We start from the raw sequence: 27,419 nt of genomic DNA, 5'->3' as shown, positions 1-27,419 counted from the left end.
CCGAGCCCGGGGGTCAGCGGCGGCCCGGGGAGCGTCTCCCAGGCTTTGGGCCGTGACGTGGACTCGACTGACAGCCAGACCCGGCGAACTGCCAGGACCGGCCCCGCCCCCAACAACAAGCCCCGCTTATCGCACAGGCCCCACCCAATGACGCGAGGCTCCGCCCCTCCCACTGTGACGCCAGCGCCCGCCCCGCGGCGCCCGCTTCCAAGATGGCGGCGGCGGTGCCTGCCCGGCTGCTGGGGTGGCGGTGACGACGGGACGCGCCAGGCCAGGTGCGGGGCCCGGGGTGCGGGCAGGGCGGCCCGAGGGGTGCGAGGCCGCGGGGGGCGTGCGCAGCGGGGTGCAGAGCCTCTGGGGGGCGCGGCTGCAGGCGCGCCAGGCCGGCAGGGGGCCCCGGGTGGCCGCGTGAGCATCGGGGGCACGGGGCCGCGATCGGGGTCCCCGGGCGCGCTTGGGCACCGGCCACGCCCCTCCAGGTGAGGGGCCGCCCGCGCCCGCGTCGGGTATCCCGCCGGGCAGGGCAGGGCGGGGCAGGGCAGGGCGTCGGACCGCGCTCCTGCACCTGCCGGCTGCCCCGCCGCGGCTCCAGGCTCCCGCTCCCCGGACAGGTGGTGGACAGGGCCCGGCCCCGACCTGCCCCGCGCGCCCCTGGCAGAATCATGCTGCCCGCCGCCGGCCCTCCGCGAGCCCCCGTAGCCCCCCGCAGCCGGGAGAAGACCCCCTGAAGCCCGCAGGTGAGCGCGGCGGCGGCCCGGGGGACCGGGCGGGGCCTGCGTACCGCGCGCTCCTGCCCCTGCCCCCCGCGGTCGCCGGCGCCGGCCGCTCCCCGCCGCTGCCCGGGGTCGCGCCTCCCCGCAGGGCTCCCCCAGGATGCTGCGGAGGCTGCTGGAGCGGCCCTGCACGCTGGCCCTGCTGGTGGGCTCGCAGCTGGCCGTCATGATGTACCTGTCGCTGGGCGGCTTCCGGAACCTCAGCGCCCTCTTCGCGCGCGACCAGGGCCCCACCTTCGATTACGCACACCCCCACGACGTGTACAGCAACCTCAGCCAGCTGCTGGGGGGCCCCTCGGTCTCCAGGGACCCGCCCGCCCCCCAGGACCTGCCTGACTGTCCCGAGCGGTCCCCGCTCCTAGGTGAGTCAGGCCCGCCCCGGGAGGGGGGTTCAGGCTTGGAAGGTGAATGGGTCGCCAGGCCCGCGCCCGCCTGATGCCTGATTTTCTGGTTAGGTGGCATTTTGCTGGGAGTCCAGCTGCAGAGGGTAGGCCCCACGCAGCAGGGACCAGCCGGGGTGGGGGGCTGGTGGAGGGCAGGGAGGTAAGGTAGTGGGCAGGGAGCTGGCCTGGTGCAGCTGGCCCTGCTTCCCGCTTTGATACCACATATGTTACACCCAGACATCTCCAGGAGTGACCCTGAGCACAAAGCCAGGAGTGACCCTGAGTACAGAGCTGGGAGTGACCCTGAGCACAAAGCTGGAAGTGACCCTGAGCACAGTTAGGAGTGAACCCTGGGCACAGAGCTGGGAGTGAGCTCAGAGCACAGAGCCAGGAGTCAGCCCTGAGCACAGAGTCTAGAGTCAGCCCTGAGCACAGAGCTGGGAGTGGACCCTGAGCACAGACAGGAGTCAGCCCTGAGCACAGAGCCAGGAGTGATCCCTGAGCACAGAGCCGGGAGCCAGCCCTGAGCACAGAGCTGGGAGTCAGCCCTGAGCACACAGCTGGGAGTGGTCCCTGAGCATAGAGCCAGGAGTCAGCCCTGAGCACCGCTGGTTCTGGTTCCCAAAGCCCAAGGGCACAGAAAAGGGGTGTCCAGACTCTGCGAGACCCCGGGCTGCCGGGTCCTGCCGCCCCCTCACCCCGCCCTCCCCCCCACAGTGGGACCCGTGTTCGTGTCCTTCAGCCCCGTCCCGTCCCTGGCCGAGATCCTGGAGCGGAACCCCCTGGTGGAGCCGGGCGGCCGATACCGCCCCCCGGGCTGCGAGCCGCACTCGCGCACGGCGGTCATCGTGCCGCACCGCGCCCGGGAGCCCCACCTGCGCCTCCTGCTCTACCACCTGCACCCCTTCTTGCAGCGCCAGCAGCTGGCCTATGGCATCTACGTCATCCACCAGGTGCCCTGCCCTCCCGGGGGCGGCCGGCAGGGGGCGCGCCGAGCCCTGCCCTGTCCCGTGCTCCCCCTCCCCCGCACCTGTCCCCCACTCCGCGCCCAGCGCCCGCTCACGCCCCCTCCAGGCCGGCAACGGGACGTTTAACCGGGCGAAGCTGCTGAACGTGGGGGTGCGGGAGGCCCTGCGCGACGAGCAGTGGGACTGCCTCTTCCTCCACGACGTGGACCTGCTGCCCGAGAATGACCACAACCTGTACGTGTGCGACCCCCGCGGGCCCCGCCACGTGGCCGTGGCCATGAACAAGTTCGGGTACAGGTCAGAGCGGGTCCGGGTGGGGGCGGGGGCGGGGTGGGGGGCGCGCACGGTTATGAGGGGCCGGGCACCCACCTAGCCCCCCTGCCCCACAGCCTGCCGTACCCCCAGTACTTCGGAGGCGTCTCGGCGCTGACCCCCGACCAGTACCTGAAGATGAACGGCTTCCCCAACGAGTACTGGGGCTGGGGGGGCGAGGACGACGACATCGCCGCCCGGTGAGCCCCCAGCTGCCCACCTGCCTGGGGTTGGGGAGGGACACGCCTGTCCCTCTCCTGATGGTCTCCCCGCGGCCCGGGGCTGCTTTTCTAGTTAAAAACAACAATAAAAAAATATATTGGGGAGGGGGCCAGAGAGAGAGGACAGTGGGGAGGGCGCTTGCCTCGCACGCAGACAACTGGCTTTGGAGCCTGATCAGGAGTGATCCCTGAGCACAGAGCCAGGAGTCAGTCCTGAGCACCGCCAGGTGTGGCCAAAAGCCAACAAACAAAACAGAAAAGGAATTTAAAAGAAAAAGAAAGAAAAAAAAAGAGGGGCCTGAGCCGTAGCACAGCTGGAAGGGCCCCTGCCTTGCCCCCACCCAGCTGGAACCCCTCCACCTCAGCCCCTTATCCCATATAGTCCTCCGAGCACTACAGGGGTGGCCCCCAAAGAAAAATAATGATTAGAAAAAAAGGGGGTGGGCCGGAGCATAGCATGGCAGGGAGGGCGTTTGCCTGGCGCGCGGCCAACCCGGGTTCGATCCCCGGCATCCCATAGGGTCCCCCAGCACCACCAGGAGTGATTCCTGAGTGCAGAGCCGGGAGGGACCCCTGAGCATCGCCGGGTGTGACTCAAAAAGGAAAAACAAAACGGGGGTGGGTGGGGGCCGCACCCCGCGTGCTCATGGGTGGTCCGGCTGCAGGGTGCACCTGGCTGGGATGAAGATCTCGCGGCCCCCCACGTCCGTGGGGCACTACAAGATGGTGAAGCACCAGGTGGACAAGGGCAATGAGGAGAACCCACACAGGTAGGGGCTGGGGGTCCTGCCGCACCGGGGTGGGGTGGGGGGTGTCCCGGCGGCCCCGTGACCCCGCGTCCTGGCGCGCAGGTTCGACCTCCTGGTGCGCACGCAGCACTCGTGGACGCAGGACGGCATGAACTCGCTGACCTACCGCCTGCTGGGCCGGGAGCGCCGGCCGCTCTACACCAACATCACGGCCGACATCGGCTCGGACCCGCGCCCGCGCGCCCCTGCCGGCCCCCGCTACCCGCCTGGGTCCTCCCAGGCCTTCCGCCAGGAGATGCTGCACCGCCGGCCCCCCAGCCGGCCCGGCCCGCTGCCCACCGCCCCCCGCAACCACTCGGCGCCCCGCGGTGCGCCCCCGTGAGCGGCCGGGTGGGGCCGGGCTCCTCCGCGCGCTGCTGACTGTGAAGTAGGACATCAGGACACTGGCCGCTGACCACCGAGCCCAGAGCACCCCCGCCCTGGGCTCAGAGCAGGGCTGGACCCAGGGCAGCCAGCCCTGGACCCCAAAACTATTTATTCTATTTATGGCCCCCAGGCAGCCCAGAGGGGCTCCCTGGAGGGTCCGGCTGGGGGCGGGATTTTGATATATTTTCTAATAAAGAATCACGGCTCCTTCTGCCCTGCTCTCTGCCTCCCGCAGCCCCCGTGGGCCCGGCCACACACACCTGGGGACACGCAGCCGGACCACGGCACACTGCGGTTTATTTGCCTAGCGGACCCTCCCCACCCCAGCCTGGGGCCTCAGGGCTCAGGGGGGCCGCCCAGCGCCCGGGCCGCGGCCAGGCGCCCACTCTCTATGCACTCGTTCACAGCCACCCCCTGGAAGGAGGCGCCGGCCAGACTCAGGGGCAGCTTCTGGGTGGCCAGGAACTGGGCCGCGGCTTCTGCAAGGGAAGGGGTGGGAGGGGTGTTGGGGGGCTAGGGCAGGTGCTGGCTCCTCCCCTCTGCCCTCGTTCCACACCCCCCACTTACCCAGCTTCTGCCAGTGGCCCAGCGTGTACTGCGGGATGCAGTCCTGCAAAAACCAGGGTGCGTGAAAGCTGGGACACCCCCTCCGGGCCCCCAGTCTTGCACCAGCCCTGGAGGGGCGGGGGTCCCGCACTCACCCTGTGCAGGTGCACCAGGCAGTGGCTGGGGGGGTCCGTGAGCCCCAGCTGCTGGGAGGCGGCCTTCAGGGCCTGCTGCTGGAGCAGCTCCAAGGAGGGCGCCGGCCCCCCTGAGGGCATCCAGGACCCTCCCAGCATCACCTGCAGGGGACACGACACTCACCAGCGGGCCCCCACCTCTAGCGCGGCCCCCACGATGCCCGGCGGGGCCCTCACCCACCGTCACGCGGAGCCCTGGGGGGCTCCCGTCCTGCTCGGGAAACGCGACCGAGTCGTACACGATCCCCAGCACGCCGGGGTCCTCGGACGAAGGCACCAGGTGTCCGAACCCCTGGGGAAGGGGGACAGCTGAGCTGGGGGTGGGCTCCGGGGGGGGACCTGCGCCCCCTGCCCCCCCGGGCAGTACCTGCACGGGCAGCTGGGCGCCCCGGTACTGCAGGTTCACCACGGCCACCGACACGGCGCGGATGGTGGCCAGGACGGCGGCCAGGGGCGCGGCCTCAGCAGGCAGCAGCGGGCTGAGCTCTGGGGGGGACGCGGGCACCAGCTGTGTGGGCAGCTCTCCCCGCCAGGCCTGCTGGAGCCACATCGGGGGAAGGGTCTGCGGGGCCGTTACCTGCTGCTGGCAGAGCGCTGACCACGTGGTCGGCGTCCAGGCTGCTGTCCCCGAGGGCCACCTGAGTGCAGAGAGACAGCTGAGCCAGCACGACGCGGCCAGGGGCTCCCCCTAGCGGCCACAGCAAACACAAAGAAGAAAGATGCACGGGAGGGGCACGAGCTGGACACCCACCTTCCAGCGTCCCCCTGCCTGGAGACTGAGCGCGGAGACCGGCTGCCCGCGGAGGATATGAACCCCCCGGTCACTCAGGTAGGCGTCCAGCGCCTGGGGCAGCGTGTCCAGCCCCCCACGCAGTGACCACTGGCTCCAGCGCTCAGCCCGCGCCTGGCGGGCCAGCAGGGAGTCCAGCTGCGGGCTCTGCTCTGCAGGGAGGGAGCAGAGAATAGGGGTGGTCAGCAGCCCCTCACCCTCATCACGCCTCCCAGCCCCCGTGTCCCTCTGTCCCCCCCTTCCCGTGTCCCTCACCGGCCTTCAGCAGCAGACCCAGCAGCACGGAGCGGTGGGTCCTCTCGGCCTGGTAGATGCTGGGGAAGCAGGACCGGACGCTGAGCTGCCGGCTGTCCCCCGCAAACACCCCGCGGCACAGGCTGTCCATGGCCAGGGCGGCCACCTGCAGGGACCCCGCCCGCGCTGAGAGGCCAGCCCCCATCCCACTGCCCTGGGGCAGGTGGCCGAGTGCCACCAGGGCAGGACAGAAGCTGCTCTCCCTCCTTCCCCCCACAGGGACACCCCAGTGGCCAGAGTGGGGGGCACCTCGGGTCCGAGGCGGCGCTCCGTGAAGCTGTGCACAGTCTCATCGGGGGCCTCGCTGGGCGGTGCGGTCAGTTCCCGGAGCCCGGCCCAGAGCAGCGCGCGGGAGAAGGGCGGGCACGGGCGAAGCAGGCCCCTGTGGGGTGGGAGGGTCAGCCGGGCCAGGGTCAGCCAGGCCAGGGCCAGGGCCAGGGTCTGACGGGGCCCCGGGGTGCCCGGCGCAGGCGGTCACGCTCACCTGAGACCGGACGGCAGCGGGTGCAAGGTGCCCCCCACGTACAGGAACCTGTTGCGGGCGGCAGGGTGGTCACCCCGGACGGGCAGCACCTCGGAGTCCAGGCCCAGCTCGGACACCTACTCTCGGGAGGGTGGGGAATGGGGAGGCCCAGCTCGGCGTCCGGTCCCGCCTCCCCGCTGCCCACCGCCCAGGCCTCCCGCTGTCCCCGCTGCCCACCGCGCCCGCCGGTCCTGAGGATCGCGCACCAGCTGCAGGGTCCGCGCTCCCAGAGGTCCCGCCGGCCGGATCCCGCGCGGGCCCAGCTCAAACACGGCGCCGTCCGGGCCTCGAACCGAGCGGATCCAGCCTCCCACGCGCTCGCTGGCCTCCAGCAGGACCACCTGGACAGCGGGGAGGGGTGGACACTGAGCGGTCGTGCGCGGCAGCGGCGGGCTGGGGCGGGCGGCAGGAGCTGGCGTCCCGGCTCACCTTCGGGGGGCGCGGCGCGCGGCTCAGGTGGTAGCAGGTGGCCAGGCCGCTGATGCCCCCGCCCAGCACGACCACCGTGCGGCCCATGGGTAGCTGCTCCCGCGCTCCCCGCGCCGCGCCGACCTGTCCCGGAAGGCGCGCGGGGCGCCTGATAAGGACCCGCCCTGGCTATCGGCCGGAGCAGGCTCGGGCCGGGAGGCCAGGGGCGCAGGGCCCCGCCGAGTGCGAGCTGGGGGCCGGTCGCGGCTCCGCCCCCGTCCTTTACGGTCCCTCCAGCGACCTGTCTCTGCGCCCCCTGCACGCCTCGATCTTCCCCGGGTCGGGATTGGCGGGGGAAGGAAGGCCCCGGATCGCCTTGGCCAATGAGCGCACAGGATAGGCGGAACTTCCGCGGGGCGGGGCGGGGCAAGAATCTGAAGGGGGCGGGACTAGCTCCTGGAGAGCCGGGTCGAGCACCTGGAGGGGCGGGGAATAGCTGTCAGCGGGGCGGGGCTAGAGCCTGCTGGGGCGGAGCTATAGTGGCTGGTGTGGTGGGGCGAGAAGCTGGAGGGGCGGAGCGAGCGCTCATAGGGGCGGGGTGATCCCCGGGCAATCCGGCAAGGGCGGGGCTAGCGGTCGTCTGGGCGGGAGCCCGGAAGGGAGGAGCTAGCGGCCTAAGGGGCGGGGCGATCGCTGCGAGGGGCGTGACTAGAGGTCGGTGTGCCCCCCCCTATAGGCGGGGCTAGCGACCGGTTATGCCCCCTGGATGGGCGGGGCTAGAGACCAGTTATTCCTTCCCTTAAAGGGCGGGGCGATCCATGGAGGGGCGGGGCTAGCGACCGACAGGGCGGGAGGATCACCTGGATGGGGAAGGGAGATTCCCTGAATGGGCGGGGCTAGCGGCCAGTTATCCTGTGACGGGCGGGGCTAGAGGCCGGCGGGGTAATCCCCTGGAGGGGCGGGGCTAGCGGTCTGAGGGGCGGGGCGCGCCGCGACCGCGGCGTGTCCCCGACGGCATGTCCCGGGCCCACGCGGTCAGGTCCCGGCGGGGGCCGCGGGCAGCAGGGGCTCCGTGCTGGCCCGCGGGGACGAGGCTCCATAAACAGCGCCGTGATGTTAGCAACAGCGCGGCCTGGGGGAGCCGGGGCCGCCCGGCAACGCGGCGTGTTTGCCCGCCGGGGTCCGCGCTCCTCTCCCCGGGGGGCCGCCCTCGTCCCCCCAGTCCCCGGCCACCCCCACCCCGGCCCCAGCACAGATGCCAAGCCGGACGCCGCTTCTTTTTCTTAATAAATTTATTCACAAAAAGTGAGGTCGCAGGGTGGGGGCTGTACACGGGCCGGCTGGGCCGGGGCGCGGGAGGGGGACGGGGCCTCCAGGGAGACGGGGACCTGTCAATAAAAAAAATAACGGGAGCTACACCCCCCTCCCCCCGCCCCGATTAAAAAGACACAAAAATAGACGTCTCTGAGGTAAGTGGGGAGCGGGGGCTTCGGGGGCCGGGGCCGGGGGTCACAGGCACCGCGCGGGCTCCTGCATCAGCTGGTAGAACAGCACGTAGCCCTCGCTGGACGCCACCTGGTTCTCGCTGACCGGGGAGACGCTGCGGAGAGGGGACGCAGGGCGGCTGGCTGGGACTGGCGGGCATGGGGGGCCGCAGGGGCTGGTTGGGGGGCTGGGAGAGCTGTGGGGGTCAGCCAGGGCTGCGGGTGGGGGGTAGGGGTGAGGAACAGCCAGGGCTGCGGGGGAACTGGGCAGGATGCGGTGGTGGGCGGGTTCAGGGTGGGGGGGTGTCTGCTGGGTCAGCGAGGGCCGCGAGGGGCCGAGCAGGCTCTGGGGCGGGAGGGGTCTGCGCGGTGCGCGGGCCGCTCACCGGGAGTCGTTGAACACGTGCCAGCCCGTCTGGCAGCGGCACAGCGCGGTGTAGTGGCCGCAGTGGACACTCCCCGAGTGGTTGCACAGCGCGTACAGCTGGTAGACGGGGCTCCCTGGGGGCAGCGCGGGGGTCAGCAGCGCGAGGGGCAGTGCCGCCTGTTGCCCACCGCCCTTCCTTCCGGCCGGCCCCCTCACCCGCTCGGTCGCTAGCGAAGTCCCCCAGGCTCAGCCTCTGCAGCGGGAAGTCGACCCCCACGGAGCTTTTCTTGATGGAGCCACGCGAGGCGGAGAACCGGTTCAGATCTGCCGGCAGGTTAAGGAACGTGGGGGCCGCGCGCCCACCCACTCTGGAGCCCGCCCGCCCGGCCTCGGGGTCCAGGGTCCAGGATACGGAGTACGAGGATGCGCGGGAAGCGCTGCAGCGTCAGCTTCTTGGTGCTCCGCGTCTTCTGCCGACATCGGTCGCACACCTGCGGGCACCGGCCCCGTGAGTGGACGCGGCCGGCCAGCCCTGCGCCCACCCGGTGGCCCGGTCTCCCCCAGCCCACCTACCGGGGCGTTCTCGGATTCCAGCTCCTCCTCCTTGGTGAAGAGGCTGAAGCAGTCCCGCAGCGAGACCTTGCCGCCGGCAAACCCTTTCTGGGGGCAGAACCGGGCGTCAGCTGCACCCCTGCCCCGCAGGCCCCGGCCCCCCGCCCGCGTCTCACCTTGGGGATGGGCAGGGAGAGGTCGCAGAACACCTCGAAGGTCGTGGACCGGTACCCGCAGGCCTGACACTTGAGACAACTTTTCAGCTGGCCCACGAACAGGTCTAGACAGAGAGTGGGGGTGGGCGAGGGTCACGGAACCCCCACACCAGCTGCACCCCCGACCCCGGTCCAGCCCCCGCCCCCGCCCACCTCCCATGTTCCACAGTCTTTTTTTTTTTTTTTTTTGCTCTTTCGGTCACACCTGGCGATGCACAGGGGCTACTCCTGGCTCTGCACTCAGGAATCACCCCTGGCGGTGCTGGGGGGGGGACCCTATGGGATGCTGGGAATCGAACCCGGGTCAGCCGTGTGCAAGGCCAACGTCCTCCCCGCTGTGGTGTCGCTCCAGCTCCACGTACCCACAATCTTGCTGTCCTCTCGCTCCAGGTACCGCTTCCACATCAGGTTGGCTCGGTCGTCGTCGCTGACAGAGAAGGGACGGGTTTGAAACGGCTGCACCCCGGGAAGGCCACCAGGCAGGTGAGGGAGGGATGAGGGGCCCCGCCCTCACCTTAACTCAGGGTCTTCCGCCAGTGCCCCCCCACGGCGGGCGGGGGCCGAGGCCGGGTGCTTGGCCAGGATGGGGGGCGCCCGGCGGCCCCGGCGGTTGATCTCCAGGTGAAGCCGTTCCATGAGCAGCTTGAGGAACTCCTGAGCATCCTGCTGGCTGCGGGGGGGGGGGGAGGGGGCAGAGCGTGGGGTGGCTGGAGAGACGGCCCTGCCCGGCCGCGGGTGAGTGAGGCGGGGGTGGGGGGCGGCCCAGGCTCCCACCTGTATCCCGAGAAAGAAGGGACGTATTTCTGGAAGACGGCGCGGAAGCGGGTGGGATTCACAGCCTCGCAGGAGTCAGGATGCCACAGGGCTCCGATCACGTCTGCAAAGGCTGAGGGCGGGGGCCGGGCAGGGCTCAGTGTGTGCTGGGGGGACAGAGCCCTGGCCCTGGGGGGGTGGGGGAGGAAGAGGAGGAGGTGGTCGGGTGAGGGGGGAGGAAAGGAAGTGCCCCTCCACCTTCCGTGAGCTCCTGGGCGCGGCCCCCGCCGGGCACCTCCTGCCGGAAGTCTCGGCGCAGACAGAAGTCTCGGAGCGGCCGAGTGCTGCTGAGACACTGCAGGACGGCGTTCAGGAAGCACTGCGGGGTGAGGGGACAGGCTAGTCACTGCGGCCGCCTGCTGCTGCCCAGCCCGCCCGCCCACCCCCCAACCGGACACTCACCGTGTTGCCCAGGTTCCGCAGGCCCACGTGGCCAGAGCCCAGGAGCAGCGTGTGATGGGCCTGTGGGGGGATGTGGTCAGTGTGGTCCCCCCAGCGGCTTCCCCGGCTGCCGCCCCCATGCAGCCCTACCTCTCTGGCCAGGAGCAACAGGCCCAGGATGGCCGAGTACACCACGGACGGGGCCAGGGCCGCCCCTCCGGATCCCCACCGGGTCCTCTGCCCGGCCAGGCGGCGCTGCAGCTCCAAGGGCAGCTCCCCCAGCACTGGCATAGTGGCCCAGCTGCCCCCCACCCCCACCTTGCTGCCCCCCAGGCCCCCTCCGCCCCCCGTGGCCCCAGCCTGCACCCTCTCTCAGGTCAGCCCCGACTGCGGGCAGCCCCGGCCCGCTGGGCTCTGAAATGGGCAACCACTGGGGGTCACAGGCGCTGAGCCCGCCCTCACGGGGCTCCCCAGAGGCCAATTAGGCGGCTGGAAGGTCCTGGGGGGACCAGGTGGCAGGGAAAGGGAGGCCCTGGGGACCCCGGGAAGAATTCCAAATGGCCGGGCGGTCCCTGGGGTGGGGCCGGGAAACAGCCTGGGCGATGGGGGGGTCAGCTGTGCAGGAGAGCCAGGGTGGGGGGAGGGGGGCAGGGCCCCTCACCATCTTGTCCGCCGTGTAGAAGGCCTCGGCCGGCCGGGCCGCAATCATGTGGAAGGCGCCGTGGGACGCGGGGGGCTCGGTCCGGATGCTGAGCAGGGACGGGGGTCCCGGGAAGCCCCCCAGGCGGCGGAGGGAGGTGCTGCGCCTCAGGGCCGGGGGCTCGGGCCGCAGCGCCAGGCGGCTGAGGGCAGCGCCCAGCTCGCCCGCGGCCCCGCGGTGTCCACCCAGGGCCAGGCCTACGGGCCGCAGGTCCCCGCTGCTCACGGACTTGGAGCGGGCCAGGTTGGTCCTGGAGGGCAGCGGCAGGGCCCCCGCGGGGGGCGGCGAGGAGGGCAAGGGGACGCCGTGGTCGGCCCGCAGCGGCCCCTTGGGCCGGGGACCTGGACGGCGGCCCCGGCCCAGCTCCAGCTTCTGCAGCCGGTCCTCGGGGGGCAGCGGGCGGAGCAGGGTGCTGGGCCCGGGGGCCGAGGTCCGGCGTTCCCGGCTCCGGGCGCGGGGCGCGAAGGCCAGCTTGGCACCGACGCGGGGCTGGACGTTAACAGGTGGCTCTCGGCTCCGGCCCAGGCGGTGCTCCGAGGCCTGGGGCATGGTGGACACCGCAGGCTGGATCTGGGGGAAGAGGCGGGCAGCTGGGGGCCGGCGCGGGGCGGCCGGGGCCCGCGGGGCATCTCGGCGCCGGGCGGGGCGTTCGCGCGGCCCCTTCGCATCACCGCCGGGCCGGCCCGGCCCCTGCCCGCAGAGCTCAGCCGCGCCGGACACGCCGCCCTGGACACCCGCGCCGGGCCCGGCGGTCAGCGCGCAGCGAGCGGCCGGCCGTGGGGCGCGGGCGCGGCGACCCCCGCGGCCGGGCGGCGGCGGGTCCGCCCCCCTCGAGGGCAGTGGGGCCGCGCCCGCTGATTGGCTGCGGGGTCCGGCGGCCAGCGTCCCCCGCGGCCGGCGGCCAGCGTCCCCCCGGCCCCGCGCCGCCCGGCCCGCGGGCCCCCCGCGCCGCACCCGCCCTACCTGAGCCCCGGAGAGGCGGCGGCGGCGGAGGCCGGCCGGGCCCGGGCGTCCGCTCAGGGCCGGCCTCCGCGGCCCCCGGGCAGCGCCCCCGCGGGCGCGGCCGCAGCCCCGGCTGCAGCGCTGGCCCCGCTCTCGCCCGCCGCAGGGGCCGCCGCCATCTTTGTTGGTCCCGCCCGGCCGCCGGCAGCCGGCTTCACTAGCCCGCAGCGAGCCTGCGCGCCCGCCGCCGGCCCCGCCCCAGAACCACCGCGCGCCTGCGCGCTCGCCGCGGGTCCCCGCCCCGCCCGCCGCGCGCCTGCGTGGGCCCGCCCCCTGCGCCCGCCGCCGGCTCCATGGCAACGCGCCCAGCTTCAGCATCGCCATCGCCGCATCTTGAATGCAGGATCGTTGCCGGGGCGCGTCAGGCGCGCGGCCTCCCCGCGCCCCCTCCGCGGCGCTGCTGCAGCTCTTCCCGCCTCCCAGGCGGGAGCAGCGGCAAAAGAGCCCCGAGCCTAGCACCCTTCTGTTCCTGGGCTCCCCCGACACTGGGTGCCCACGGCCACCAATAAGAGCCACAGCCGCGAGAGGAAGCGCCTTTCTTTCTTTTTTTTTTAATTGATATTCACCTCCAGAAACCATCAGGCTCTCGGACCGGCTTCCCAACAGCCGCCTCCAATATCCAGAAGCAAAGCCAGGGTTAGGGGCCCCCTCCCAGTGAGGGCTCATTTAGACATTCAGAAGCCGGCATCCAGGCGTTTCCTGTCCTTCCCGGCCAGGCCCACCGCGGCTTCAGGTTCAGATGATGGGACGAGGGTGGCTGGCCTGGGTCATTCCTGCCTCTGGGGCGCCATCCATCGGTCACTGGCTGCTTTTCTCCTTGTGCTGAATGATACCCTTCTGAATCAGATCCGGGATTTCCACGGCCAGCCACGGGCCCAGCTGCAAAGCGCCAGGGAGAGAGAGCCCCGTGAATCACTACCCCCAGGTCTACGCCCTGCTCCGTGCTCCATCAGAGCTCTGTGTGAGACAGGGGGAGGGTGGGGGCGGCATGGGGAAGCAGAGAAAGGAGTCCCAGGCTGGAAGGAGGGGCCGCAAGGAGGAGGGAGGGGTGGACAGCAGACGACGGGCACCAGGGTGATCATGGTTATTCCCTAGATGCAGTGAACTTTTCTAGGACGTGGGTCACACCTGGACCATATGGGGTGTGAGTTCCCGGAACCACTGCAATATGTCTCTGGCCTAATTACTGACCCCTTCCTCCCTTAAGACACCAAGTGCACCAAACTTACCCCCAGAGCCATGAGGTGAGCGAGTCCGAATTTGGGCACATTCCTGGCCCACAAAGGTTTGAAGTGATCCGTTAGGCAGATCTTGCCACCCCTGCGGGAGCAGCGGAGGGACAGGGTGTAGGTCCCCTCTGCCACAAGGCGGGGGGCGGCTTCCTGCCAAGGATAAGGGGCCCTGGCCCTCCCTTACCTGTACATCTTGGCTGTTTTCCCATCCAGCTCCGGGACGGCGACTTCAGGGGCAGTGGTGGGGTAGGTGATGGGGATCTGGAGAGAGGAGAGGCCCGTGATGGCAGTGCAGGGACAGAGCGGCTGTGGTGGCACCGTTCCATCTCCTTCCTCCCCCCACCAGACACGCTGCGCTACTCACGTCAAACTCAATATCGAACTCATACTTGAGGAGGTCGTGGATGTACCAGCACTTTCCAAACCACCTGCGGGGAAGGCCAGGCCTCAGTCCGAGCCGCCGCCCTCCTCACCCACCACTGCCAGGCAGGAGTGTGGGATGCGAGACAGCGGGGCGGTCTGGGCCGAGGGAGTCCCATGGGTCGGAGTAGGGGGCAGCCTACCGAGTCCCTTCCTTGTTGGACTCCAGTCGGAACCAATCGTTGTCCGCGTTCTTGTTGTTCTCCACATACTGAAAGCAGAAAGTGAGGTCTTGGAAGCTGAGGAGGCCAAGGACTGCCCACCACCCCCACCCTCAAAAGAAAAGTGTGAGACTGATTGCTCACTCTAGGAGTATGCACCCCACTTTTACTTTTTTTTGTTTTTTTTTGGTCACACCCGGCGATGCACAGGGGTTCCTCCTGGCTCATGCACTCAGGAATTACTCCTGGCGGTGCTCAGGGGACCATATGGGATGCTGGGAATCGAACCTGGGTCGGCTGCGTGCAAGGCAAACGCCCTACCCGCTGTGTTATCACTCCAGCCCCACACACCCCACTTTTCTGACCTGAGTCCAGCGTCAGCAGGACACTAAGCCCACGGTCCAAGAGGGAATGTCGGGGTCGTGTCTGATTTGGCAAAGGGGACCCGAGACTCGTCCAACACCCAGTGCTCTGTGCATGTAGCTCCAGACACATTTTTTTTTTGGCTTTTGGGGTCACACCCAGCGATGCTCAGGGGTTCCTCCTGGCTTTGCACTCAGGAATCACTCCTGGTGGTGCTCAAGGGACCCTACGGGATGCTAGGGATGGAATCCAGGTTGGCTGTGTGCAAGACAAACACTCTCTCCACTGTACTAGCACTCACGCCCTCCCCCCTCCCCGACACATCCTAAGGTATGTACTGCTCACCCCCAGGATCCCGGATCTGTCTTTCTTTTTCTTTGGTGAGGGGGGGGGAGGCACACCAAGTGTGATGCAGGGACTAAACTCAGGGACTCCTGCATGCAAAACGTGCGCTCAGCCCAGAGCCTCCCCCGGGTTTTCACCAGCACCCACAAACAATGAAGGCTTTGAGGCTGATGCCCTAGCGGAAGGAGGCCTGCCTTGCTATGCAGCCGACCCGGGGTTCGATTCCCAGATTCCCATACGTTCCCCTGAGCACTGACAGGGGAACCCAAGTACCCTGGAGGGTGGCCCAGAAAGAAAATGAAACGAAGCAAAAACCAAATGCTGAAGGCCTCGAGCTTCTCCGAGCATCACAGCCCGGGATCCCGCTGCACGCCGGCTCCTCGGTCTCCACCTCCCGGACACCTCACCCTCATGCACCCCCCTCTAGCCACCCCCACGCCTGTTTCAGGGGGCAGGATGGGTGTCGGGCCCCAAACCCCACTCTCGCCCCCCCTGAAGGCCCAATACCCTCCCCAGTGTTCTCGCTGCCCACCCGCCCCGACTGGCCGCTTGGTGACCTCAGCTCTGGCTCTGTGACGGCGTCCGACCCCTCATTCCTGTCCCCCTCCCAGCTGCCTCCCTGTCGCACTCAACCCACCTGACCTCACTCAGGCTACAATCCTTCACAGGGGCCGGAGCAACAGCACACAGGGGAGGGTATTGGCCTTGCACATGGCCAACCCGGGTTCGATCTCCAGCATCCCATAGGGTTCCCCGAGCACCGCCAGGAGTGATCCTGAGCACTGCTGAGTGTGAGCCAAACCCCCGCCCAAAATAATAAAATTCTTTGCAGGAGCTGGGTTCCATCCCCAGTACTCTGCTCCAGTGTGTATGTTCGTGTGTGGGGGCAAGTACAAACAGAGCCTGGTGTAGCCCTGAGCTCGGCGGGGTGTGCCTGTGCCCCCCACCCCCCTAAGTACTTTATAGGAAAATCTTGGGTGTTCCAGCCTCCTTCCGGCCTGGCCCTCGGCTGATGGCCAGGGCACCGTGCTGGCCCACCGTGGCTTGCTTTGGCCCCCCGGCCTGACTCCCCTTCCTCCGGCCCCCTCCTCTCTACACTTGACCTGGACTCCAAGAGTCCGCCCGTGTTCTCGGCTCCAGCTGGACGGGCCACCGGCTGGTTTGCAAACAGTCAGGTCCCTGCAAGACCCCAGAGGCGGTCACGCCCCGGCCCTGCTTGCTCGCCATGGGGGACACTGAGGGTCGCTGAGCCGGACTCGGGGCTCCGGGGCCCCGCACGGGTCCAGCCGCTGCGGCCGGCGCCACGTCACCTTCCGGGGAGGCGCAACCCCCCGCTAACTGGGCCCTACCGCGCTGCCGCCCGGCCCCCAGGGGTGCGGTCCCGGGTCTCTGCTGCCCCTGAAGCCCCCAGCTGCCCCCGCTGCTCCCCGCCCCGGTAGTCGCCCCTGGGCAGCCGGACGTGCCCTGCGCGTGCGGGCAGTCATTTCGGGGTCTCGCACGGCCACTGACCCGGATGAGGGACTGGTACTCCTCCTTGAGCCGCTGCACCCACAGCTCGCGGTCCCGCGGGCCCGCGTTGGTCCTTAGCACCGGGATCTCAGACACCAGCCGCCGGGTGGCCTCGTCCGCCATCTTGGGGCCGGGCTGCGCCGCCGGAAGTGGCGTCACCAGGGGCCGGTGTCCGTGCCGCCGCCATCTTTACTCCGGGAGGACGGGGCGGGGCCATCCCGCTGGTGGGAGCGGTCAGGCTGGGCTGAGTGCTGGACACCCGGGCGTCCACTCCCCCATCCCGAGCTCCTGCAGCCGGGGAGCAGGGGCAGCCGAGTCCAGCCCCTCCGAAGGGATGCCGAGCCGAGCCTTCCCCAGGGCCACCGCGCTCCCGGAGGGCCTTCTAGCTTGGACTTTCAGGGGTGGGGGGATGGACTCCGGCGAAAAAGCAAAGCAACCGGGGCCCGTGCCCGTGCTGCACTGCTCGCCCAGACCCTGGCCGCAACACTCTGCTAGAATTTTTTTTTTTTTGGGGGGGGGCTGTCACACCTGGCGCTGCACAGGGCTGACTTCTGATTCTGCACTCAGGAATTTCTCCTGGTGGTGCTCGGGGACCACATGGGCTGCTGGGGATCGAACCCGGATCAGCGGCATGCAAGGCAATGCCCTCACCACCGTCCTATGACTCCAGCCCCCTTCACTCTTAGAATTAAACCTCACGTCCAGCACACGCTGGTGGCCTTGAATCCTTGTGTGTGTCCGGGCTGTGGTGTGCAGAGCTGGTGCTCTGGCTCTGAGCCATCCCTCCCGGCAAAGGACTTAGTGGTTCCTTTATCAACCCAAAGACAATCAGTTTGGGGTTAAGGGACACATCCTGTTCCGCCACCTGCTGCAGTGCTTTGGGGATCAGATTCCACTCACCATCAGACCCAGCGACGCCCCCTACACCTTCTCCTAGCACATCTTCTTCCGAGTACCGGAACTGCTCTCATCCCTGTAATTTGGGGGTCATGTGAGCACCCCCACCCCACCCCCGTGTCACATGCAGGGGACCTCAGAAGGCCTGTCCTCTGTCCGTAGTGGAGAGCGCAGCGTCTGTCACGGGATGCTGGCCACACACTGCAGAGGCCACCAGTACTGGCGGCCTCGGGGGGGCTGCCTCGTTCCCAGAATTCCAGACCAGAGATGGCAGGTGGGTGCTTTCCATGCACCCGATTTCTGGCAGCCCCTGGTGGGTGGTCACCCTCACCTCCAGCGCCTCTGACCCGTGAAGAAACGGGGGCAAGGCCAGGTCCAGGGCCAGCAGGCCCCGTATCCCACAGCCAGGCTCAGCAGTGGCGACTCCCACGCTGGCTGGGGGTGCCTGGGCTGTTTCCAGGCCCACCTGGGTGGGGAGGGAGACTTGACCGGGTGTCGGGTGTCGCTGAACCAGATACAAAACCTTCAGGGGCGCTTCAGCTGGTTGGCTGGCTGCTGCCCCCTGTTGGGGACCGTGGTCACTAAGGTCGCAGGCCACCCTCTCCTGAGGCCTGGAGAAGGGGTGGGGGATTGAGAGCTGGGGCCCAAAGAGCCACAGGGAGCTGCCCCTGAGCACCACCGGGTGTGGGCCCCGCCTATAAAGACACAGACCTACTGAGTGCTGTGACCAGTGTCAGCCCCAGTGCCCCTGAGCTCTGCGAGCTATGATAGCGGCCACTGGATGGCGTGGCCAGGTTGGCTGCGGCCAAGGGAGCTGGATCCCCAGCACTGACCAGATGAAAAAAAGGGATTTAAAAAAAAAGGGGGGCTGGAGCGATTGCACAGTGAGTGGGTAAGCAGGTTCGATTCCCAGCATCCCATAGGGTCCCCCGGGTACTGCCAGGAGTGATTCCTGAGTGCATGAGCCAGGGGTAACCCCTGTGCATAGCCAGGTGTGACCCAAAAAGGAAAAAAAAAAAAAGGCTGGAGAGCCCAAAGGGTAGCACAAGCTTTACACGTAGGAGGTGGGGGCCAGTGCTTGGTGTCACAGGGGCCCCAGAATTGGCCAGGTGTGGCCCAAACCTCAGCCCCTGTGGTGAGGGCTGGCCAGACTCCGGTGTTCCCCCCCTCTGTCCTCTGTCAATGCTGCCACTGCCACCGTCACCCGTGGTGTTGGAGGTGGCTTCAGGGCAGCGCTGGGCAAATGTGTGGCTCTCATCTCGGCCTCAGGCTTGCGAGGGGGTCCCTGAGCAGAGCCAAATTGTGACCCCGGATGCTGTTTTGTTTCTAAAGGCTCAATCCCCGTAGCTGAAAACGCTTAAGTATCCCATCGGCCCTGCAACTACCAGGGAAACAAAAATATAAAAATCCTTTGGGTCTAACCTGGCAGAGTCTCTGGCCCCCGTGCCTGGCTGTCTTCCCGGGGGCCCCTCGGAGGGAATGGGCTCCCGCTTCCCTCCCCGCCCCTAGCAGAGCTCCCGGCGGCCGAAGACCTCCGGAGCCTAGCCACAGCCATGCTCAAGGCCCCTCTCCACACGTTTGGACGCGTCTCACGCATGAAGGAACCGGCAGAGGAACCCAGGTGTGTGGGACCCGGGGCTGAGACCTCCAAGCCTGCTCGGATCAGGACTGGGCCTCTTCCGCCCAGATTTCCCATTTTCCAGTAGCTAGGCAGTCACACCAATGGCCCACACCCAGAGACTTAAAACCAAGCTCCCGGAAGCACGCGGCTGCCCTATGGGAGAACCTGGCAAAGTCCCGTGAGTTTCCTGCCCACATGGGAGAGCCTCGCAAACTCCCCATGGTGTATTCATATGCCAAAGCCAGTAACAATGCTGGGTCTCATTCCCCTGACCCTGAAAGAGGCTCCAGTGTGGCATCATTGGGGAGGACGAGTAAAGAGAAGCTGCTAAAATCTCAGGGCTAGGACGAATGGAGACATTACTGAGACCGCTTGAGAATTTCGAGGATCAACACGATGATGATGATGATGATGATGATGATGATGATGACGACGACTGGGTCTAACTATGTTGGGGGCAGTTATTACTGAACAACACAAGGGACCAGGGGGTAACAGAGGAATCTCACAGAGCGTGTTGGCTGAGAGAAGCGGAGACAGGGGAACACACAGCCCGTGTCCAGGGACAGGCAGAGGCCGAGAATCACACGCAAGTTATGCTAAGAGCAGGCGGACTTCCGTCCACGCATTTCCAGGACACTGAAGCTTCCTGGAGGCTGGGCTGTGGGCACCGGGTTGCGTTTTACAGCCCATTTCAGCTTCGTCACACGGATTCTTCTGCACCTGCTTCTTTCCCAGTGCATGCGCTTCAGACGTTGCAGATCTGCAGAACGCCATCTGGCCCACTGGCGGGCGATCAGCGCTCCCCTTCCCCACGACTCCTTATAGCCCACAGCCTACCTTGCTGGCGTCCTCCTGCTGGGAACGAAGAAGGCCCACCGCACTCCTTAGCTCCTCCCCCACCCGGGGCAGCTGGAAGCGGCTTCCTCTTGCGTGTTACAGATCAGGATGCTCCTAAATCCACCTCTCGCGGGCCCAGCGCTTCCCTCGACCTGGGGCAGGCCTCCTTTCCCTTACTTTCTCTGGAAGGAAAAGCGTGCGTGTCTTTGGGGGTCGCCGGCGTTACCCGGGGCGGAAGGGGAGTGGGCTGTGAGCTGGGGGTCGCTGCGCCCTCCCTGCATCACGCCCTGGGGAGGGGGGACCTTCCTGCCTGCCCCCTCGCACAATGCACAGGGTCCCACTGCTGCAGCCGAGTCCCACAGAGGCTTAAAGCGAGGAGGGGGCGGTGCAGGGCCACCCCCGGCGGGGCTGGGGCGCAAGCCCGGGTGGGACACACGCGAGGCAAGCCCCTACCCGCTGGACTGTCCGACCCCCAGTGCTGACGGTTTATTCCCCTATTTATAAGAAAAGGGTCCGGTGGTCCCCGGCTACCCATGTCGGAAGTCTGGGGATGCGCAAGGCCGCCTCGCTGGACCTCACACCCGATGGATACGCCTATGGGGCCCCCCGCGCGCTGGGCACATCCCTAAGGCGCATGGACACCAGCTCCCGCCCCTGCCCTGCGGCCGCCGGCCCTCGGCTCCCCTTTACCTGCATGACTCCCCCAGCCCGGGATGTCCCGGTCCCCAGGAAGCGCGGGGCAAAGGTCGAGCCAGAACCCAGAGCGCCAACAGGACGTGGGGGCGGTCTGGGGGCGCGGGGCGCCGTTCGCTCCCGGCGGCCCCCGCGGCCGCGCCCCGGCCTTGCCCGCTTGCCCGCACCCAAGATGGCCGTCGTGGCCCATGCTGGCCCCCGAGGTGAAGCCGGCCAGCGCCGCGCCCCGCCGCTGCCAGGCTGCCCGCACTCGGCATGGCCGCCGCGCCCAGCCCTCGCTATGGGCCCGACGCCGCCGCGCCCCGGCCGCGCTTCCGGGCGGCGCCGCTCCAGACGCAGCCGCCCGCCGCCCCGCCCGCTCCCCTCCCCCACGCCCGCGGCGGCGGCGGCGGCGGCGGCGGCGGCGGCGGCTGGAGCCCGGATGCGGCGCCGGGAGGCTGGCGGGGCGGCGGCGCCGGGCCTGAGCCGAGAGTGAGGGCGGGCGGGGGGCGCGCGCGGGCCGGGGGCGCGGGAGGGCGGGGCGCGGGCGGCCGCGGTGCGGGGCGCGCGGGGGGCGGCGCGGGGGGCGGCCCGGGGGACGCGGCCCCGGGGAAAGTGCGGGCGGGGCGGAAAGTTTGGAGGGCGGCGCACGGGACGGGGGCGCGGGGGCCCCGCGGGCGCCTGGGGCCACCCGGGCCGCGGCCGCGCCGGACGCTCGGCGCGCCGGACTTTGGAGTTGCGGCCCCGGGGCCCTGCGCGGTGGACGGGGCCGCGCGCACCGGGGGTCCGGGCGGCTCGCGGGCCGCGGCCGGTCCCTCCCGGGTGGGAGCGGGCACCTCAGCGCGGGGGTCCGGCGCGGGGGGTGCGCGGGAGGAGGTGTCAGCGCGGGATCGCGCGGCTCCCCGGTGGCCGGACCCTCCGAGGTCGAGGTGCGCGTCGGGGGTGGGGGTCCTGGGCTCGAGGCTGCTCCCAGCCCGGGCAGGGAGAGTCGTGAGCCGCCGTCGACGCTTGGACCGGACCGCCTGGGCCTGTGGGATTTTTTGCAGCCGAGACTCTGACCGCCCGCTTTGGGCTTGGGGTGGGGGGCGGGGAGTGGGCAGCAGGGGGGGGCTCAGGATGAAGTGTGGATATTGACTGTTGCCCCCCCTTTGTGTTTGCTCTGCTGCCGGCTTGGACCCCGCGCTAGGAAGAGCCCCGGGAAATTGAGTTTCTTCCAGAGGTAAGATACAGAGCTGGCCGCTGCTGGGATGGCCTTGGGGGCCGTCGGAGGGCCCTCGGGGCCCCGCCTGCCCCGGGAGGTCAGCTGCCCGCTGCCCGTCCGCTCTGGGGGCTGGCCTTGGCGCTTTAGGAGATCGAGATAGTCCGGAAGCAGGAGCAGAAACGGGTGTTGCGGGGGCACGCACCCAGCTGGGGGGCTGTTGACCAGAGCAGCCCCGTGGCGTGGACACTGGCTCCACCAGGGCCCGAGCCCCGTGTGTGGCCTCCCCCGCAGCGCTGGCCTCGAGTGTCCGAGCCCATTTCCCAGCTCAGATCCCTTCCCTGCAGATTCGATTCTTTGTGGGGGGGGTCTCCCAGGCGCCACTGGGACCCCTCCCTGTCAGGCAAGCCCCCTGGAATCACCAGCCCCGGCCTTGCTCTGAATCCCCCCGCACGCCTTTCCGGAAAGGGTCCTGAGCGTGTCGGGGGCCTTGGCACACACAGGCGCGGTGGCCGCAGCTCCGCAGAGGCCAGAGCCGGCCTGGCAGCTGGGTCCTATCAGAGGGTAGGGAGGGAACCCCACCAGACCCGCTAACTGGGAGAGTCGTGGCTGGTCTCTGGGCCCATCTGTCATGGCACATAGCGGCTTTGGGTCTTTCTGATGTCCGGCCTGTCCCATCACTGTCCCCCTTCCTGTCGTTTGTGCCGGGCGGCCCCCACATGTCACTGCTGCATAGAGCCAAGTGGCCGTGGCGAGGCCCAGACGCCCCCCTCCCTCCCCGCAGGACTGCTGAGCGAGCGGGCAGCGCCCTAGCCAGTAATTAAGCGGGAGAAGCGCCAGCCTGCGTCTCCGGGGCTGAGCAGTGGGGACCGAGGGGGGCTGCTGCCCGGTGCCCAGCCCTGTGGTCAGGCTGGACAGCCTCACTGTCCCCCCCCTCCATCCTGCTCGCTTCTGGGGCGAGGGACTTACTGGCTCCTGACCAGATCCTGTCCCACGCGCGTGGACAGGAGCGTCCAGCCTCGTGGGACACCGAGTGCTGCCACAGACTAAAAGTTCCTTGGCATCTTCCCCTGTGTGGCCTAGAGGCGCCAGGACCGGGCCGGCAGGGGCAAGGCCGCCTCCCTGGCCAACACAGGAGGCCCTGGGGGCACCCGCGGCCGTGAAGCTCCTGCCCCCTTCGAGTCCTCCGCCAGCAGCTGGCCAGAGGGACAGGTGGGCGGGAGCAGGGACACGGGCGGGGCTGTTGCTGGGGGCCCCGGGCTGTCCCTCGTCTGGCCGGTGGGGTCCCAAGAGGCCGTGTGGCCCTGCTCCACGCTGCCCAGAGGCCGGGATCACGGTCAGGCTCACTGGCGTCTCCCAGTGTGCAGGAACAGGGGTGGGGGGTGGGGGGGCTGTCAGCCAACCCGGAGGGCCGGCGGCGGTGCCCCTGAGCGTCCAGCAGTGGGCCCCGGTTAAAGGCAGGTGCCAGGGTGGACAGGAAGGGGCTGGGCTGAGGGCTGGGCTCTGGCTAGGCTGGCCGGTGCGAGGGTGTTGGCCCCTCGCTGGTCTGACCCATTCTCTTGTCCCCGGTGTGTCGCTGGGCCCGGGACTCGGCAGGGATGCGGGGGTGGGCGGCCGTCCCGACCGGACAGAAGGGGGCAGGAGGTGCGGGAAGCGGCGCCCAGGGGCTCACGGGCTGTCTGTCCTGTCCTTCAGCCGCGCGGGGCCTGCAGCTGCCCTGCCGGGGGTCCGGGCGCCGCGGCCCTGAGTGTCCGGCATGGCGGGCCGGAAGCGGAGGGCCAGCCAGGCGTGGCCGGAGGAGCGCGGCGCACAGGAGCACGGGCTGTACAGCCTGCACCGCATGTTCGACATCGTGGGCACGCACCTCACGCACCGCGACGTGCGCGTCCTGTCCTTCCTCTTCGTGGACGTCATCGACGACCACGAGCGGGGCCTCATCCGCAACGGGCGGGACTTCCTGCTGGCGCTGGAGCGCCAGGGCCGCTGCGACGAGAGCAACTTCCGGCAGGTGCTGCAGTTGCTGCGCATCATCACGCGCCACGACCTGCTGCCCTATGTCACCCTCAAGCGGCGGCGGGCAGGTGAGGGGGTGGGACCAGGCTCGTGGTGGTGGGTGATCCTGATAGGGCCTGGGGATTGAGGGGGTAGGCCGGGTGCGCCAGGGGGCGGGGCCTAGTGCTCCACGGGCCAATCTGCTTGTGAAGGGGCGGGGTCAGATACGTTGGGGTCGGTTCTGTCAGTGAAGGGGCATGGCCAAATGTGCTGGGGGCGGGACTGATAGGGCCTGGTGGTGAGGGGGCGGGACTGAGTGTGCTGGGGGCGGGGCCAGATGCTCCCTGGGCCAGTCTGAGGGGGCATGGCCAAGCATGTGGGGTGGTTGACAGTGAGGGGGCGGGGCCAAATGCGCTGGGGGTGGGCCTGATAGGGCCCGTGGGGAGGGGGTGGGGTCAAATGCGCTGGGGGCAGTTTTGATAGGACCTGTCAGTGAGGGGGCAGGATCAGGCACACTGGGGGCGGGCCTGGTGGCAAAGGGGCGGGGTCCCTCAACCCCGTTGTCCCCGGACAGTGTGTCCTGACCTCGTGGACAAGTACCTGGAGGAAACGTCTATCCGCTATGTGACCCCTCGAGCCCTCAGTGAGCCGGAGCCAAGGCCTCCCCAGCCCTCAAAAACAGGTGAGCCTTCCCCCGCCCCACCCCGGGCGGGCGTCCCGTGCGAGGTGCCGTGGACCTGAGCCCCAGCTGTCTACCCCCAGTGCCTGCCCACTACCCCGTGGTGTGCTGCTCGGCCGCCGGCCCGCAGATGTGCCCCAAGCGCCCGGCCCGTGGCAGGGCAGCCCTCGGGAGCCCCCGCAAGCGCCGCAAGTCGCTGACGCCGGACCCCAAGGAGAAGCAGACGTGCGGTGAGCGGCTGGGGGGCTGCCGGGGGCGGAGGTGGTCCCCGCACCCGCGACCTCGCCGGCTCACACCCGTGTCTCCCCCCTCCCTGCCCCAGACATCCGGCTGCGGGTGCGCGCCGAGTACTGCCAGCACGAGGCGGCCCTGCAGGGCAACGTCTTCTCGGACAAGCAGGAGCCGCTGGAGCGCCAGTTCGAGCGCTTCAACCAGGCCAACACCATCCTCAAGTCCCGCGACCTGGGCTCCATCATCTGCGACATCAAGTTCTCCGAGCTCACCTACCTCGACGCCTTCTGGCGCGACTACATCAACGGCTCCTTGCTGGAGGCCCTCAAGGGCGTCTTCATCACGGACTCGCTCAAGCAGGCCGTGGGCCACGAGGCCATCAAGCTGCTGGTGAACGTGGACGAGGAGGACTATGAGCTGGGCCGGCAGAACCTCCTGAGGAACTTGGTGCTTCAGGCCTTGCCGTGACCCGCCGGGTGCCCGCCCGCCCCGGCCACCCACGGCCCACGCAGACCCTTTCTCCAGACCAGTCACACCCCTGCCTTTTTATTTTCAAGGACAGACATCGGAAGCCGGACGCGGTGTCCCCGCGGCTCCCCGTGCCTGAGCACTCCCGTCCCCGCCGCCACCCACCGCTGAGCCATAAGCCGTGTGGGTGGGTGGGGGGAGGCGAGGTGGCCGGGGCGGCTGTGGACAGTGCGGGGGCGGCCCGGGGCTCTCGGATCGCTTCTGAAAAACCAAAGGGCTGTGAGTACCTTCAGAGCCTGGCGGGAGGCGGGCTCGGAAGCGAGTTTTGGAAATGGACCGCCCCCCCTTCCCCAGTTCCTTTTTTACAAAGCACGCCGTGGCCCTCTCAGCTGTCTCCTGCCCATGGTGACCACTGGTGGTGGAGGGGGGGGAGGAGGGGGTCTCTGCCAAACCGGCCCCCCAGCCGAGCACAGGCTCCGGTGGATGGGGAGGGCCGGGCCAGGGCACGTGCCCACAGCCCGTTGCACCCTTGCTGCCAGTGCAGAGTGCGGAGGGTGAGCGGAAGGGGCTTCTGTGCACTCTCCCTCCGCCCTGCTGGTCCGGCCCACGGGCCTGGGAATGCACTGCGGGTCGCACTTTGAGTGGGGGCACACGGGGGATGGTGTGCCGCGTGAGCCAGGAGGCGAGGTGCAGAGCCCAGTCCAGCTGGTACCGTCCCGCCCCCTCCCCTGCAATGAGATGTCCAGACACAGACTTTGTGACGAGTGTATTTTCAATACGGCGCTGCTGGCGCTCCAGTTTCCATGAAATAAACAGTGACTGTCCAATTCACCGTTCCGAGATCAGATCTGAGCTCACTGCAGTTTCTCCTTCCCCAAGCTGCTGTGCACCGAGCAGGGCCCGGGGTCACCCGCGCCCGGGTCCAGCGTGCGGTCAGTCACCTCCACCTGGGCACGAGTCCTAAGCCGGTTGCTGAGCCAGGCTGCGGTAGAGGTCAGGCCTTCGGTGCTGGAACACGGGCAGGTGCTGGCGCAGCTGGTGCACATAGCCCAGGTTGATGCGGGCCAGGCAGAGGCCTGGGCCCTCGGAGCAGCTGGCCACCACGGTGCCCCAGGGGTCCACCACCATGCTGTGGCCATGGCTGGATCTCTTCTCATGGTGGCGTCCACACTGTGCTGCGGCCACCACGTAGCACTGGGTCTCGATGGCGCGAGCCCGCAGCAGCACCTGGGGACCAGAAGGGGTCATCACTGCCGGGGCCATCACAGGTCACAAGAACGTCCTCAGCGGGCAGCAGGCCCTTGTCCACCTTACCTCCCAGTGGGCCGGGCCAGTGACGGTGCCGAAGGCCGAAGGGTAGGTGAGTATTTCTGCCCCGGCCTGAGCCAGCGCCAGAGACAGCTCCGGGAAACGCATGTCATAGCACACGGCTAGCCCGAGCTGGAAGGGAAACCACAGACTCGGGCCCTGTCCAGCGCCGGGCAGCTCCACCCCTGCTGGCCCCGTCCCTGTCCCCAGCGCACCTTGCCCGCAGGGGTGCTGATGGGGGGCTGGAGTCTGGGCCCCGCCATGGTGGAGCTGCTCTCATGCATGGGCCCCTGTCCGGGGACCTCCACGTCACACAGATGAGTCTTCCGGTACGTGGCCACCACCGACCCTGGCATGAGAGCGAGGACACACTCGGGCGGCCGCCGGACGGCCGGGCCTGGCCACGCAGCGCAAGGCGGGCAGCCCCCCGCGCTCACCCTGGCTGTCCAGGAGCACGTGACAGTTGAAGATCTTGCGACTCTGCTCCCAGTCCGGGCCGCGCTCGTGGAATCCGCCCAAGGACAGCCAGAGTCCACACTCCCTGGGGGAGGGGACAGCTCAGGGCGGGCCCGCGGGGAGGCCCCCGCCCGGGCCCCCGCGCCCTACCTGGCCAGCTGCGCGTACTCCCCCAGGAGCTGCCCGTCCAGCGGCTCGGACAGGTCCAGCGTCTCCTCGGGGCTCCGCGCGATGAAGTCGAAGGCCTCGGGCAGGAAGGCCAGGCAGGCGCCCAGGCCCGCGGCCTCCCGGACCAGCCGGGCGCACGCCTGCAGGTTCTGCTGCTTGTCCGGCGTGGATGTTACCTGGCACACGGCCACCAGGGGCAGGTCCGCGGCCGCGGTGGGGGTAGCCATGGCCCTGGGCCTGGGGAGGGCACGGCGGGACTCGGGGCTTCAGCCGGGCATAACCCCCGACTCGGGCGTCCGCGGGCAGCTGGCCACCCCGAAACCCGTTACCTGGGCGGAGCGCGGAGGGGCGAGCGCCGCGGGGGGCGGAGTCCGGGGCCCAGCAGCAGGGGCAGGCGCAGGTGCGGAGGCTTGACGCCGCCGCCCAGCCTGGGGGGAGGCGGCGGTCAGCGCGCTGGACGCTGGACGCTGCCCGCTCCCTCCCTGCACCCGCGGGGCCGGCGGGGGGTGGGGGCGCAGGCGCGCGTGCGCGCGCGAGACGCGGTCACGAGGGGGCCCCGCCCGGCCCCGTACGGGCGCAGCCCCCGCCGAACCCACCTACATGGGGAGCCGCGGCTGCAGCCCGCACACTGGACGCCAAGATCCGCCGGACAGCCGCGCGCCGGAAGGGGCGGGGCGAGAGCGGCCGCGGGACGGGGCTGCGGGGCACCGGAAGGGGCGGGGTGATGAGGCGCCCGCAAGGGCGGGGCCCGGGCGCGC

At 69.1% G+C, this 27,419-nt stretch overlaps 6 protein-coding genes across 12 annotated transcripts; 2 read left to right on the top strand and 4 right to left on the bottom strand.

Moving 5' to 3' along the window:
• The first annotated feature begins 178 nt into the window (after window positions 1-178).
• B4GALT3 (beta-1,4-galactosyltransferase 3) lies at window positions 179-4,043 on the top strand. 2 transcript variants are annotated; one of them, XM_055122706.1, is made up of 8 exons: window positions 179-275; window positions 612-737; window positions 862-1,135; window positions 1,874-2,109; window positions 2,231-2,421; window positions 2,514-2,636; window positions 3,323-3,427; window positions 3,509-4,043. In XM_055122706.1, exons 3-8 carry the CDS (start codon window positions 874-876, stop codon window positions 3,786-3,788), a joined length of 1,197 nt encoding a protein of 398 aa, XP_054978681.1. In that variant the 5' UTR covers window positions 179-275; window positions 612-737; window positions 862-873; the 3' UTR covers window positions 3,789-4,043. The 2 variants fall into 2 exon arrangements, with proteins under 2 accessions (XP_054978681.1, XP_004613955.1); XM_004613898.2 differs by lacking the exon at window positions 612-737 and having other exon boundaries at window positions 211-275.
• A 69-nt stretch (window positions 4,044-4,112) lies between these two features.
• Window positions 4,113-6,918, bottom strand: PPOX (protoporphyrinogen oxidase). 3 transcript variants are annotated; one of them, XM_055122704.1, is made up of 12 exons: window positions 6,609-6,918; window positions 6,357-6,520; window positions 6,141-6,188; window positions 5,906-6,038; window positions 5,618-5,762; window positions 5,324-5,514; window positions 5,150-5,210; window positions 4,940-5,058; window positions 4,754-4,864; window positions 4,534-4,674; window positions 4,400-4,442; window positions 4,113-4,311 (listed from the first exon to the last, which is right to left on the bottom strand). In XM_055122704.1, exons 1-12 carry the CDS (start codon window positions 6,693-6,695, stop codon window positions 4,169-4,171), a joined length of 1,386 nt encoding a protein of 461 aa, XP_054978679.1. In that variant the 5' UTR covers window positions 6,696-6,918; the 3' UTR covers window positions 4,113-4,168. The 3 variants fall into 3 exon arrangements, with proteins under 3 accessions (XP_054978679.1, XP_004613956.1, XP_054978680.1); XM_004613899.2 differs by having other exon boundaries at window positions 6,141-6,256; window positions 6,386-6,520; XM_055122705.1 differs by lacking the exon at window positions 6,609-6,918 and having other exon boundaries at window positions 6,386-6,520.
• Window positions 6,919-7,981: 1,063 nt separating this feature from the next.
• USP21 (ubiquitin specific peptidase 21) lies at window positions 7,982-12,223 on the bottom strand. The gene is made up of 13 exons (XM_055121484.1): window positions 12,063-12,223; window positions 11,061-11,669; window positions 10,421-10,480; window positions 10,217-10,337; window positions 9,980-10,091; window positions 9,720-9,875; window positions 9,568-9,632; window positions 9,167-9,270; window positions 9,012-9,098; window positions 8,851-8,929; window positions 8,655-8,762; window positions 8,458-8,572; window positions 7,982-8,187 (listed from the first exon to the last, which is right to left on the bottom strand). The coding sequence occupies exons 2-13, from the start codon at window positions 11,646-11,648 to the stop codon at window positions 8,097-8,099; spliced, it is 1,686 nt and encodes a 561-aa protein (XP_054977459.1). The 5' UTR covers window positions 11,649-11,669; window positions 12,063-12,223; the 3' UTR covers window positions 7,982-8,096.
• Window positions 12,224-12,629: 406 nt separating this feature from the next.
• On the bottom strand, window positions 12,630-16,352 carry UFC1 (ubiquitin-fold modifier conjugating enzyme 1). The gene is made up of 6 exons (XM_004613752.2): window positions 16,132-16,352; window positions 13,897-13,964; window positions 13,698-13,761; window positions 13,518-13,594; window positions 13,331-13,421; window positions 12,630-12,980 (listed from the first exon to the last, which is right to left on the bottom strand). The coding sequence occupies exons 1-6, from the start codon at window positions 16,252-16,254 to the stop codon at window positions 12,900-12,902; spliced, it is 504 nt and encodes a 167-aa protein (XP_004613809.1). The 5' UTR covers window positions 16,255-16,352; the 3' UTR covers window positions 12,630-12,899.
• A 3,137-nt stretch (window positions 16,353-19,489) lies between these two features.
• On the top strand, window positions 19,490-25,561 carry DEDD (death effector domain containing). 2 transcript variants are annotated; one of them, XM_055120844.1, is made up of 6 exons: window positions 19,490-19,685; window positions 21,348-21,380; window positions 23,055-23,440; window positions 23,926-24,033; window positions 24,114-24,260; window positions 24,353-25,561. In XM_055120844.1, the coding sequence occupies exons 3-6, from the start codon at window positions 23,116-23,118 to the stop codon at window positions 24,727-24,729; spliced, it is 957 nt and encodes a 318-aa protein (XP_054976819.1). In that variant the 5' UTR covers window positions 19,490-19,685; window positions 21,348-21,380; window positions 23,055-23,115; the 3' UTR covers window positions 24,730-25,561. The 2 variants fall into 2 exon arrangements, with proteins under 2 accessions (XP_054976819.1, XP_054976818.1); XM_055120843.1 differs by lacking the exon at window positions 19,490-19,685 and adding an exon at window positions 20,544-20,653.
• NIT1 (nitrilase 1) lies at window positions 25,481-27,355 on the bottom strand. 3 transcript variants are annotated; one of them, XM_004613901.2, is made up of 7 exons: window positions 27,258-27,355; window positions 26,991-27,089; window positions 26,644-26,898; window positions 26,475-26,578; window positions 26,253-26,386; window positions 26,044-26,169; window positions 25,481-25,956 (listed from the first exon to the last, which is right to left on the bottom strand). In XM_004613901.2, exons 3-7 carry the CDS (start codon window positions 26,886-26,888, stop codon window positions 25,690-25,692), a joined length of 876 nt encoding a protein of 291 aa, XP_004613958.1. In that variant the 5' UTR covers window positions 26,889-26,898; window positions 26,991-27,089; window positions 27,258-27,355; the 3' UTR covers window positions 25,481-25,689. The 3 variants fall into 3 exon arrangements, with proteins under 3 accessions (XP_004613958.1, XP_054976816.1, XP_054976817.1); XM_055120841.1 differs by having other exon boundaries at window positions 27,262-27,351; XM_055120842.1 differs by having other exon boundaries at window positions 26,644-27,089; window positions 27,258-27,308.
• Between the last annotated feature and the right edge of the window lie 64 nt (window positions 27,356-27,419).

Source organism: Sorex araneus, chromosome X (genome assembly GCF_027595985.1).
Source record: "Sorex araneus isolate mSorAra2 chromosome X, mSorAra2.pri, whole genome shotgun sequence".
Classification (NCBI taxonomy): Eukaryota; Metazoa; Chordata; class Mammalia; order Eulipotyphla; family Soricidae; genus Sorex; species Sorex araneus.
The sequence above is the reverse complement of the archived record's forward strand: the minus strand, read 5'-3'. Positions and strand labels throughout refer to the sequence as shown.

Coding starts and splice junctions, on each gene's coding strand:
- B4GALT3 (XM_055122706.1), top strand. CDS start 874: ATGCTGCGGAGGCTGCTGGAGCGGCCCTGCACGCTGGCCCTGCTGGTG. Junction 2,110..2,230: donor GCATCTACGTCATCCACCAG/GTGCCCTGCCCT, acceptor CGCCCCCTCCAG/GCCGGCAACGGGACGTTTAA. Junction 3,428..3,508: donor AATGAGGAGAACCCACACAG/GTAGGGGCTGGG, acceptor CCTGGCGCGCAG/GTTCGACCTCCTGGTGCGCA.
- PPOX (XM_004613899.2), bottom strand. CDS start 6,695: ATGGGCCGCACGGTGGTCGTGCTGGGCGGGGGCATCAGCGGCCTGGCC. Junction 6,257..6,385: donor GAGCGCGGACCCTGCAGCTG/GTGCGCGATCCT, acceptor TCCCGAGAGTAG/GTGTCCGAGCTGGGCCTGGA. Junction 4,312..4,399: donor GGGCCACTGGCAGAAGCTGG/GTAAGTGGGGGG, acceptor CTTCCCTTGCAG/AAGCCGCGGCCCAGTTCCTG.
- USP21 (XM_055121484.1), bottom strand. CDS start 11,648: ATGCCCCAGGCCTCGGAGCACCGCCTGGGCCGGAGCCGAGAGCCACCT. Junction 10,092..10,216: donor CGCCCAGGAGCTCACGGAAG/GTGGAGGGGCAC, acceptor CCCCGCCCTCAG/CCTTTGCAGACGTGATCGGA. Junction 8,930..9,011: donor TGGAATCCGAGAACGCCCCG/GTAGGTGGGCTG, acceptor CGGTGCCCGCAG/GTGTGCGACCGATGTCGGCA.
- UFC1 (XM_004613752.2), bottom strand. CDS start 16,254: ATGGCGGACGAGGCCACCCGGCGGCTGGTGTCTGAGATCCCGGTGCTA. Junction 13,762..13,896: donor TCCAACAAGGAAGGGACTCG/GTAGGCTGCCCC, acceptor CCTTCCCCGCAG/GTGGTTTGGAAAGTGCTGGT. Junction 13,595..13,697: donor AGTTCGATATTGAGTTTGAC/GTGAGTAGCGCA, acceptor TCCTCTCTCCAG/ATCCCCATCACCTACCCCAC.
- DEDD (XM_055120844.1), top strand. CDS start 23,116: ATGGCGGGCCGGAAGCGGAGGGCCAGCCAGGCGTGGCCGGAGGAGCGC. Junction 23,441..23,925: donor CCTCAAGCGGCGGCGGGCAG/GTGAGGGGGTGG, acceptor GTCCCCGGACAG/TGTGTCCTGACCTCGTGGAC. Junction 24,261..24,352: donor CAAGGAGAAGCAGACGTGCG/GTGAGCGGCTGG, acceptor TCCCTGCCCCAG/ACATCCGGCTGCGGGTGCGC.
- NIT1 (XM_055120841.1), bottom strand. Junction 26,387..26,474: donor CGTGCTCCTGGACAGCCAGG/GTGAGCGCGGGG, acceptor CTCTCATGCCAG/GGTCGGTGGTGGCCACGTAC. Junction 25,957..26,043: donor CTGGCCCGGCCCACTGGGAG/GTAAGGTGGACA, acceptor TCTGGTCCCCAG/GTGCTGCTGCGGGCTCGCGC.